This window comes from Mustelus asterias, chromosome 19 (assembly GCF_964213995.1).
Source record: "Mustelus asterias chromosome 19, sMusAst1.hap1.1, whole genome shotgun sequence".
Lineage (NCBI taxonomy): Eukaryota > Metazoa > Chordata > Chondrichthyes > Carcharhiniformes > Triakidae > Mustelus > Mustelus asterias.
In genome coordinates, this window is record NC_135819.1 from 48677861 (window position 1) to 48689976 (window position 12116).

The 12116-nt window shown below is 43.4% G+C and overlaps 1 protein-coding gene across 10 annotated transcripts in view; it reads left to right on the forward strand.

The window, feature by feature from the left end:
* tbc1d22a (TBC1 domain family, member 22a) overlaps positions 1–12116 on the forward strand; it is a 395279-nt gene that overhangs the window by 157337 nt on the left and 225826 nt on the right. For all 10 annotated transcript variants that reach the window (XM_078235533.1, XM_078235530.1, XM_078235534.1 and 7 more), the window contains one exon: positions 11400–11506. In XM_078235533.1, coding sequence (XP_078091659.1) covers positions 11400–11506 — 107 coding nt within the window. The remainder of the gene's footprint in view (positions 1–11399; positions 11507–12116) is intronic.

A 12116-nucleotide genomic window follows, 5' to 3' on the forward strand; every position in this document is an offset into this window, starting at 1 on the left:
AGCAAGATTCTGAATTAAAATGGCAAGCAACAGGCAAGTTGGAGTCATGCTTGCTGACTGAGCGAAGATGTTCCACAAAGCGGTCTCCCGGTCTGCGTTTAGTCTCCCCATTGTAGAGGAGACTGCATTGGGAGCAGCAAATATAGAGGGAGGTGTTGCACCTTCTGCAATTGCAAGGGAAGGTGAATGGGAAGAGAAGAATGAGTTTTGGCATGATGGAGCAGTGGACCAGAGTGTCATGGAGGGAGTAGTCCCTGTGGAATGTTGACGGGAGTCTGACGGGAAGATGTGTTTCGTGGTGACATCATGCTGGAGTTGATGGGAATGGTGGAGAATGATCTTTTGAATGCAGAGGATGGTGGGGTGGAAAGTGAGGACAAAGAGGGACCATGTCATGCTTCTTGGAGGGAGGGGAAGGGATGAGGGCAGAGGGGCAGAAAATGTGTCGAACCCTGTTGAAGGGTGGGGAGAGCCTCCGTTAAGGACAAGGGCAGGCATGGTGGCACAGTGGTTAGCACTGCTGCCTCACAGCGCCAGGGACACGGGTCCAATTCCAGCCTCTGCTGACTGCCTGTGTGGAGTTTGCACATTCTCTCCATGTCAGCGAAGGTTTCCTCCGGGTGCTCCAGTTTCCTCCCACAGTCCAGAGGTGTGCAGGTTAGGTGGATTGGCTCTGTTAAATTGCGCCTTCATGTCAGGGGGATTTGCAGGGTAAATACATGGTGTTAGGGAGATAGGGTCTGGGTGGGATTGTAAGTGCAGGCTCGATCAGCTGAATGGCCGCCTTCTGCAGTGTAGGGATGTCAGAATAACCATTTTCAAAGGTGACATCATCAGAACAGATGTGATCGAGGTGGAGAATGGGATGGAATTCTTACAGGAAGCAAAGTGTGAGGAGCTTAAGACGAGGTAGCTGTGGGAGTCAGTGGGCTTGTAATGAATATTGGTCAGTCCATCACTGGAAATGGAGACAGAGAGATGAAGAAAAGGAAAGGAAGTGTTGGAGATGGACATGTGAAGGTGAAAGAGGGGTGAAATTTGGAAGCAAAATCGATAAAAAAGTTTCAGGTCCAGATGAGTGCATGAGGCAGCAACGGAAAAAGACAGGCCAGAGTATGACAGGAAAATGGAGTGTTCCACAGAACCCACAAAAAGATGGGCATAACTGGTGCCCAGGCAGGTCCCCACGGCCACACCTTTATGCGCAGGAAGTGAGACAAGTAAAGGAGAAAATGTTGAGTGACAGAACAAGTTCAGTCAGATGGAGGAAGGTGGTGGTGTGGATAGGGTTTGTTCGGGCTTCTGCTCAAGGAAGAAGCAGGGAGCTCTCAGAACCTCATGGTGATGATTTTGACGCATTGGTTCAAATTACTTAGTTTTAAGATTCCCCCATACCTTGAAGGACAATGCACAAGAATTCATTCTGCATGAATTAAGCACCTGAAACATTAAGTAAGGTTCTTAAAGCCAGTAGTTTTTTTTCGCTGTCCGAATATTTTGTTATTGTTCATCACTGTTTGTTTTGTAGGTGCAGAGTAGAAAACCAATTAACAACCCATTAGGAGAGTCAATGTCGGCTTTGATTTTTAAAAAAAATTACCTTCAGGACAGAATGCATCAAGTTGTGGTATTTGTTTTCAGACTGGACAGTGGTGGGCAATTGTGTTATCCAAGGTTCAGTGCCAGGGAGGTGGAAATAGGCAGTCTCTGTGACGACAGGAATATGAGGTAGCTGTGGGAGTCGGTGGACTGGTAATGAATATTGATGGTCAGTCCATCACTGGAAATGGAGACAGATGAAGAAAAGGAAAGGAAGTGTCGGAGATGGACCATGTGAAGGTGAAAGAGGGGTGAAATTTGGAAGCAAAATTGGATTACCGACGGGTCAAACATGACATCAAAACTGTGAACAAACTGGCTCAAAGTCAGACTATCGTTGGGGGAGGGGTGGAGTCAGTAGTTATGGAACAGAGTTTGGAGGGGAATCGAAAATTGAGGCTCGACTCTTCCCAATACTTAACTGGAATAAGTTTCTGCTCATCCCATATAGAATGTTGGATGAGCAGCCTAATAATATAATAACAGTGAAGGAATTGAGGAAGGTGATGGTGAGGCAGAGCTGTTGCGTGCGATCAGCGTGCATGTGGAAACGAATGCAGTGCTTTCATACGATGTTGCCAAGGGACAGCATATAGATGAGAAATTGGAGGGAGCCAAGGATCAGTCCTTAGTGGACACCAAAGGTAATGGTGTGGAAACAGAAAGAGAAGCCATTGCAAAGGATGGACATACATGAGAAGACACGCAGCAGATGGAACTGAACGCAGTGAAGCGTAAGGTAATGTGTTTTGACAGAAAGGACAAGTGGAGGAAATGTAGGCTTATTGGTACAGAATTAGAGTATGCAGGACAGAGGGACCTGAGCATGCATGTGCCAAACCTAATTAGAAAAGCATATGGGGGATCTCGGGCTTCAGAAGTAGAGGGTTTGAGCACAAATGCAGGTAGTTATGAAGCTCTGGTTAGGCCACAAGGAGACGATGTCCAGTTCTTTAGAGGGTGAGGGTCCTTGAGAGGGTGCAGAAGAGATTCACTCGAATAGTTTCCGGGATGGGGAAATCTTGGAAATATATTGCCATTCCTTAAGTATCTCTGGAGCAAAGTCCCAGACCACATGGTCTGCACCAATTCAAGAAGGCAGCTCACCACCAGCTTCTCAAAGGCAATTAGAAGGATGGGCAGTAAATGCTGGCCAAGGCAGCGATGCCCACATACTGATTTATTTTCTATTAATTCATGGTATGTTAAGTGGGCAAAAGGTAGCAGATGGGGTACAATGCAAGGAAATTTGAAGTTCCTTGCTTTGGTCGGAAGAATAAGCAAACAGTTTCTCACCACTTAAAAAAAATTATTACATTTTGCTGTTCAGAGAGATTTGAATGAAATAAAGTTAATGTGGTTACAGCAAACAATTGCCTTTATGACAAATGTTGGAAGAGAACTGGAAGTAACTCTTGGTACAATTACATGGGACTTTGGTGAGACTGTATCTGAAATACAATGTAAAGTTTTGGTCTCCACGTCTATGGAAGGATATACTTGCCGTTGAGTGCGACAGAGGTTAGAACATAGAAAAACTACAGCACAAAACAGGCCCTTTGGCCCCACAAGTTGTGCCGAACATACCCCTACCTTCTAGTCCTACCTATAACCCTCCATCCTATTAAGTCCCATGGACTCATCCAGGAGTCTCTTAAAAGACCCTATTGAGTTTGCCTCCACCACCACTGACGGCAGCCGATTCCACTCGCCCACCACCCTCTGTGTGAAAAATTTCCCCCTAACATTTCCCCTGTACCTACCCCCCAGCACCTAAAACCTGTGTCCTCTCGTAGCAGCCATTTCCACCCTGGGAAAAAGCCTCTGAGAGTCCACCCGACCTATGCCTCTCAACATCTTATAATATACCTCTATTAGGTCTCCTCTCATCCTACGTCTCTCCAAGGAGAAAAGACTGAGCTCCCTCAACCTGTCCTCATAAGGCATGCCACTCAATCCAGGCAACATCCTTGTAAATCTCCTCTGCACCCTTTCAATCTTTTCCACATCCTTCCTGTAATGAGGCGACCAGAACTGAGCACAGTACTCCAAGTGGGGTCTGACGAGGGTCTTATATAGCTGCATCATTACCCCCGGACTCCTAAACTCAATCCCCCGATTGATAAAGGCCAGCACACCATACGCCTTCTTAACCACCTCCTCCACCTGCGGGGCCGATTTTAGAGTCCTATGGACCCGGACCCCAAGGTCCTTCTGATCCTCTACAGTACTAAGAGATTTTCCCTTTATATTGTACTCCTTCATCCCATTTGACCTGCCAAAATGGACCATTACGCATTTATCTGGGTTGAAGTCCATCTGCCACTTCTCCGCCCAGTCTTGCATCCTATCTATGTCCCTCTGTAACTTCTGACATCCCTCCAGACTATCCACAACCCCACCAACCTTCGTGTCGTCGGCAAACTTACCAACCCATCCCTCCACTTCCTCATCCAGGTCATTTATCAAAATGACAAACAGCAAAGGCCCCAGAACAGATCCTTGGGGTACACCGCTGGTGACCGACCTCCATTTAGAAAAAGACCCATCTATACTCTCTCTCTGCCTCCTTTGGGCAAGCCAGTTCTGGGTCCACAGGGCAGCAGCCCCTTGGATCCTATGCCCTCTCACTTTTTCTAGAAGCCTTGCATGGGGGACCTTATCGAACGCCTTGCTAAAATCCATATAAACCACATCTACCGCCTTCCCTTCGTCAATGTGTTTAGTCACATTTTCGAAGAACTCCACCAGGCTCATAAGGCACGATCTGCCTTTGACAAAGCCATGCTGAATATTCTTGAGCATACTAAACCTCTCTAAATGCTCATAAATCTTGTCCCTCAGGATCTTCTCCATCAGCTTACCAACCACTGAGGTTAGACTCACCGGTCGGTAATTTCCTGGGCTATCCCTATTCCCCTTCTTGAAAATAGGAACCACATCCACAATCCTCCAATCTTCCGGCACCTCTCCCGTCTCCATCGACGGCACAAAGGCTCTGCAATCTCTTCTCTCGCCTCCCACAGTAACCTGGGGTATTGTCGAGTCCCCGATTAACACTGTCTTCCTCCTCTTTTCCTTCGCCCTCTGAATTACAGGGCCGGACTCCACTCCGGAGACACGGCCACTGCTGCTTCCCCCAGGCGGGCTGTCCCTCCCCCCCCCAGCAGTACTCAGGCAGGAGTACTTTTTGTGTAGGGCACATCCACCAGGGTGCTCTCAATCACCCGAGCTTCACCCTTCCTGGCCGTCACCTACTTGGCCTCCACCCGTGGCCCTGGTGTGACCACCTGATGAGAGCTCTTGTCTATCACCTCCTCATTCTCCCTTAACATCCTAAGATCCTCGAGCTGCAGTTCCAGCTCCTTAACACGGTCCCTCAGGAACCGCAGCTTGACACATCCCTCGCAGATGTGGATGTCCGGGAGGCCAGGTGCCTCCCACATCCTACACTGGGAACAACACACTGGCCTCACACTCATATTTGACCCTTTATACCAAGGTACACAGAGAAAAGTAAATAAGAGTTTAAAAACTCACTAGATTGATTCCTCAGATGAGAAATTGAATAGAGTGTACCTAAAACTCGCTGTAGTTTAGAAGCATGAGAGGTGACCTCTTTGAAACAATTACAATTCTGAGAGGGCTTAACAGGGTAGATGTTTCCCCTGGCTGGAGAGCCTAGAACTAAAGGATTGCAATCTCAGAATAAGGGGTCAGCCAATTAAACAGATTTTTGATTGAAAAGGGATTCCAAGGTTATGGAGGGCAGGCAGGAAAGTGGATTTAAGGCTCCAATCAGATCAGCCATGACCTTATTGAAGGGCAGAGCAGGCTGAAGAGGTCGAGTGGCCGACTCCTGCTCATATTCCAGATGTTAACATATTTAGGACTAAGATTAGGAGAAATTTATTCACTGAGGATTCACTATGGGTCACTCGCAGGTCCTTGAGAGGGTGCAGAGGAGATTCACTGGAATGGTTTCCAGGATGGGGGAGCTTGGAACTATATTGTCATTCCTTAAGTATCTCTGGATCAAACTCCCGGACCACATAGTCTGCACCAATTCAAGAAGGCAGCTCACCACCAGCTTCTGAAAGGCAATTAGGGATTCACTGTGAATCGTTGGCATTCTTTACCGAAGAGGGCATTGAATGCTCAGGCATTTAATATATTTAAAGCTGAGATTGATAGATTTTTGGACCCCAATAGAATCAAAGGATCAGGCAGGAAAATAGAATTCAGGCATGATCAGACATGATCAGATTGAACGGTGACACATAGGAACATGCCCGAGGCGTAGGGGTGCGGAAGTGGTGGCAAGACAAGATTCAACCTTGCATTATCTCTGCATTCGAAAATTCTTCTTCCGTAGAGGGGAAAAAAGCTCGAGTAATCCAACAATCTGTAAAACTGAGAAGTACCTCACAAAAAATTGAAGGTGAAGCAGTGAATTCCAAACCCCAACCACTTGTTGAGTTAGTAAGATTTTCTTCATGCCATCTCTTTCTTTTGCCAATCATCTTAAATCTGTGCCCTCTGGTTATCAACCCTTCTACCATTAGATACAATTACTCTGTGTTTACCATGTCTAAATCCTTCAGACTTGAAAAGTCTTCATTAAATCTCTTCATCTTTCCCTGCTTCAGGGAGAACAATCCAATGTTGTTTTTGTTTTGTATTCTTTGCCTCGATTGACAAAACCCAAATTTTCATGCATATTTTATTGACTGCTTTGTGTTAACCTATTTACCATTTTCAAAGATTTGTGTAAGCCTCGGTCTACTCATTTCTGCACCCCTTCTAAAAACATCTATCGTTTGGTTTATATTGTCATCTCTTGTTCTTGCTACAAAAATGTATTACCTCATACTTTTTTGCATTCAACTTTATTTGCTGTGTATTCACCTGCACCATCAGCAAATCTATGTTCTCTTGAAATCCGTTACTGTCTCCTTCACTGTTACTACACGTAAAAACTCTATGCCATCTGCAAAGTTCAAAATTGTGCCCTTTGGCCAAAGTCTAATATATGTTAAATACAGCAATGGTCTTCATACCAACCACGAAGATCCCCACTGTACACCTCTCTCCAGTCTGAAAAATAGCCAATCATAACACTTTCTTGTATCCGGTCATCAATTTCCATGCTGCTACTGCCCATTCCATAGGGTTCAATTTTGCTATATATATATATATAGTCTAATATGTCGTACCTTATCAAATGCCTTTTGGAAATCTATACGCGTTTGCCCACATGAAAAAACTCAACCAAGATGATTTGTCCTTAATAAATCCATTCTGACTCTTCTGTACTAATCTCTGTTTGTCCAAGTAATTATAATGTTCTCTCATATATTATATTTACCATTGACATTAATCTGACCAGCCTTTGATAGATTTATTCACCCATTTTTTCAAACATTGGTATGATATTTGTGAAGATTGGGGTAATATTTGAAATCATTCAGTCCTTTGGTTCCACATCAGTATCTAGGAGGATTGGAAAATTGTGGCCAACACCTCCACAGTTTCTACCCTTGCGTTCCCAAACAGCCTAGGATGCATTCCATCCAGATAAACTTGCCTTTTCTCTGAGCCGTTTGTCTACTTTCCAGTATTGGATGAGCAGACATTTTCCCCAACTAAATATTGGGAAGCCAGAAGCAAACTCTGACTCTATCTGTCACTCTAGTAATGTCTAAGGTAAATGAGACTGCTAACATCTTTGGTGTCCTGTTTGACTCTAACATTTTTGCAATTGCTAACAGCTCCAAAATTGAATGCTGTAACCTCACCTGACATTGCTCATTTGATGCTGAAGCCCTCATGCTTGCCTTTATTAACTCCAGATTTATCTGTTCGAGCCTCCTCTCCTCTGTCCTCGCTGAATTTAACCTTGTACAGAACTTTTCCGCCTGAATCTTAATTCTCACCAAGTCTCATACATCCATCACCCCTGCACTTGTTGACCTGTGTTGACTCCAGGTTGAGGGAAGCCTTGATTTTTAAAAAAAACATCCTCCATGTTTTCAAGTCTCTTCCATAGCTTTATCCCTCCAATTGATGGTTGTGCCTTCAGCTGCTGAGGTCCTCAGCTCTAGAATACCCTCTGTCTCCCTCGCTTTCTCTCTGTAAATTCCCCTTTAAGATAGTCCTTAAAACCTATCTCTTTGTCAAAGCCCTGATGCTTCCTGTCTCAAATTTTGTTTCTGCTCCTTTGGAGGAGCTTGGGATGTTGTACTTACCAAATATGTAGGCTGATAATTTGAAGAAACCTACTGTACATTACCAATATAAATGCTGTCACAAGATTGATAGTAGACCTAAAATAGTGTGATCCAGATGGTAAGTGCTTCAGTAAGTTTAAAAATACATCACTTTTGCATGTTAATATATTGTTCAATTTACAGTGCTGTTTATATATTTGCATACGTTCAGGAAGTGCCTGTTGGTGATGAGGTTTTGAGTGTGTTTGATCTCTTGCTCTCTTCTGAAAGATATGATGCAAAATCGTTCTGGGTGTCGGTGATTGCATTCCTATCATTCCAGCAGCTCAGGAATTACCAGGTTCCAATCAGCATTTGATTTGTCTTGTACCAAATTTATAGTTATAGATCTTAATTTAGTTTCTAATAAGGTGTTCACCCAGATCTTTTAGGCCGTTTGGATGGTTTTAGATGATATGCTTCTTTAAAAGGTCAAATACAAAGCTTCGCTGCAGGTTCTTGAGTTAAAAAGGTGGTAATGTCGTTGATTTACATCAGACGAGAGGAGGAACCAAGTGACCACAAACCTATCAGTTTAAGATGAGTTGTGGGGAAGTTATTGGGATTTTATCAGAGACAGACTAATTGAGCTTTTGGACTAGGATGAGCTGATCAAAGAGAATCAATGTGATTTGTCCAGGTTAGGTCATATCTGGCAAGTCTAGTTGAATTTTTTGAGGAGGTCACTCGGCTGGTGGCACTTGTTCGTTGGGCCTTCAAAAGATGTCGGAGACTAGCAGCAATGAAAAAGCATTTAATCGGGGATGACTTTGTGACATGGATTGCAAGCAGTGGAGAAATGTAGGAGACAGAGTAAAGATAGAAAATATTGGTGGGATGTGTTCTCCAAAATTGTATGAGCACACATGCTTATTTTAATTATTTGCACGAGGAATGGAGTAAACTGGTAAACAAGGAGACATGGTATCTTGTATAGGTGGAAGTCGGGTGTTTAAAAACGGCATAGATAGACTGAGTGTACAAGACCAAGAAAGATGGTGTTAAATGTGGGGATGTGAGGTCATCAATATTGGATCTGAGGCAAATCCAATCGTTTTTTTAATAGTGAGTGACTGGGAACTTTGGCGGAGCCAAGTTACGGGGTGTAATCACTCACTCAAAAACTAGTATACAGCTACAAAAAGTAATCAAAAAGGTTAATGGAATATTGGCCTTCATCTCAAGGAGGTTTGAATACAAAGGGAAGGAAGTGATGCTGCTCTTGTTGAGCAGAGACTTGCTGAGACTCCATCGAGAATACTGGGTTCAATTTTGGGTATCGTACCTCAGGAAAGATATATAGGCCTGAATTCTCTGGCTGTTTATGCCCTGCTGCTCCCAGTGAAGCTGGAGAATTTGGCATTCAGCCAAATCTCCATTCTCCCGCTGGTGTGAATGGCTGGAAGCAAGAATCCCACCCATTGTGACCTTGTAGGGCTGATACAAAGGCTTAGAGGGTTAAATTATGATGGCAGATTATGAAAAAAAGACACTTGCGTTTATATTGTATCTTTAACAACCTTGGGGTGTCATGCAGGCAATGAAGTGCCTTGCAGTAGGTATCAGTAAACTTAATTGATTGAATCCTGTAAGTTATAGTAATATTTTGATCTTTAGCCCAGTCCATGTGAATTTATACTTTAAGTTCAAATTCATTTTTAATAAGTTCAAATTGAAAGTAGCTATTCACGATGTGAAGAGAATAACTTCTGAAGTAGTTGTTTTAATGGAAAATATACATGTGTATTTAAATTCCTTACTCCATCCTTAAAGTTCCAAAGCCAATGCTCAGAGTGGACCGAGCAAACTCAAAACAATTCCTTGCTTGCTCCAAAAATCAAATTCAAAATCCAATCCAATCCAATTCATGGTCCCCACAAGAGAGACAAACAAGATCAAAACTGACAAGAAAAGACACTGCACCCCATCTTGGGCTTGATCTGACGTTTGATCTTGGCCAAAAGGAAAATATATTTGTTTTTGAGAACTCTGCTGCTCTAGATGATTTGTAGGAACAGAGGAGGTGCACCATGTGTCGCTGTGTTTTGCCCACATTCCAGGTTCTTATGTCGACAAAAATACCTTTATTTCTTTTAAGGAAAAGTTGTTGGTTCGTTAATGAGTATTCCCCTTATGAATGAGGATGCTGACCTTTGTCACTGTTAAGGAAACAGGGCTTATATTCCTTATATTCTCTTGAGGTTTAGGCAGTTGAGGGGTGATCTTATTAAGGTGTAGAAAATTATGAAGAAATTTGAGGACAGCTACAGTTTCTCTGGGGAATCAGTGCACGGGGACATACATAATCCTGAAGTGAATGTAGATGTAATGTAGATTTGAAGTTATGTGAAATAAAATACATATATGAATAGCCAATTAGTAAAAGGAAAGTCAAAGTTCTGCAGCAGGCAAAGTTGTATTTTACATGCTTATTCAGCTTGTCTTTGATTAATCAGAGTTAGCACAGATGCAAGCACAGTGGTCAGCAATGTGTTTGGGGCAGATTTAGGAGATGCATCTAAGTGATATTTTGATCACGTGTTCAACTATTTCTATGTGCAGGTCAGGAATTGAATTTTACAATTGTTCTTGTGGATGGGGGCACTTACTCCAAAGACTTTGCGATCCTTTCTGTTGATTAAGCAGCCATAAGATTCTTGAAGCCATCTTCTTAGAATCGAATCCCGACAGTGCAGAAAAAGGCCATTCAACCCATTGAGCCTGTACCGACAACAATCCCACCCAGTCCCTAGCCCCATAACGTCATGTATTTACCTTGCTAATCCCCCTGATACTAAGGGGCGGCACGGTGGCACAGTGGTTAGCACTGCTGCCTCACAGCATCAGGGACCCAGGTTCAATTCCTGGCTTGGGTCACTGTCTGTGTGGAGTTTGCGCACTCTCCCCGTGTTTGCGTGGGTTTCTTCTGGGTGCTCTGGTTTCCTCCCACAATCCAAAGATGTGCAGGTTAGATGGATTGGCCAGCTTAAACTGCCCCTTACTGTGAAGGGAACTAGCTCGGATAAATGCATGGGGTTATGGGGATAGGGCCTGAGTGGTATTGTGATCAGTGCAGACTCGATGGGCCAAATGGCCTCCTTCTGGACTGGAGGAGTCTATGAATTTAGCACAGCCAATCAACCTGCACATCTTTGGAGTGTGGGAAGAAACTGGAGCACCTGGAGGAAGCCCACGGAGACACGGGGAGAATGTGCAGACTCCACACAGACAGTCACCCGAGTCTGGAATTGAACCCGGGTCTCTGGCACTGTGAGACAGCAGTGCTAACCACTGTGCCGTTGTGCCATCCTTTGCACAGGTTTTCTGCATTCTTACCACTTGAACTGTATCACTTGAATTCAGTAATTTTGATCAACTGTGTGTGATTGTTGAATAATTTTTGAAGGACTCTATCTTGAAGTGAGTGCTTTAATTTTCAAGTGCATTGTTAAAGGTTCAGCTGCGCTGTTTGCAGTACCATCTATAATTTGGGCTATGTTCTGATTTACTTTTTTTTTAACCAATTTGCAGAAGGAGAGGTGGAAAATTTTGACGTTTCCAGCTTGCCCGATGAAGTGCTGCAAAACATTGAAGCTGATAGTTTTTGGTGCATGAGCAAATTACTTGATGGCATTCAGGTAAATTAATTTCTCCTTTCTGTACTGCTGAAAAATAGTTAATAAATTTAATTGTTGAACAAGTCTTGGAGATGACAGGAAATTAACCTGTGTGCAGAAATTGGGAGGTCCCAGCTCCTTGCCTTCATTTGACACACTCCAACAAGGAACATGATAAATATGTTTGGTTTTCTGTATGAAAATTCACATTGTCACTTTGAAATCACTGCAATTTCAGCAGTTGAACAGTCTGCTCCCGTGAGATTGTTCGAGACATACACTTTATTTTCTAGAAGAGCCATGCAGTGGGTATGGGTGAACTTAATTGATTGAGTCCTGTGAGTTATCGCAATATTTTAATCTTTGGCCGAGTCTACATTAGTTTATGCTTTGAATTCAAGTTAATTTTCAATTAGTGGAATTGAAAGCAACTATTCAGGATGTCAAGAGAATCATTTTCGAGGCAGCTGTTTGAATGGAAAATATATTTGTTTGAGAACTTTACAGCGGCAGAAATTCAGTCCTGCATTCAGATGATTTATAGGAAGAAAATGAGAGCAAAAATGGACCATTTATCCCATTTTGTTTGTGGTTTTTCCAGGTTTCTGTGCCTACAAAGCACAGTTTCTCT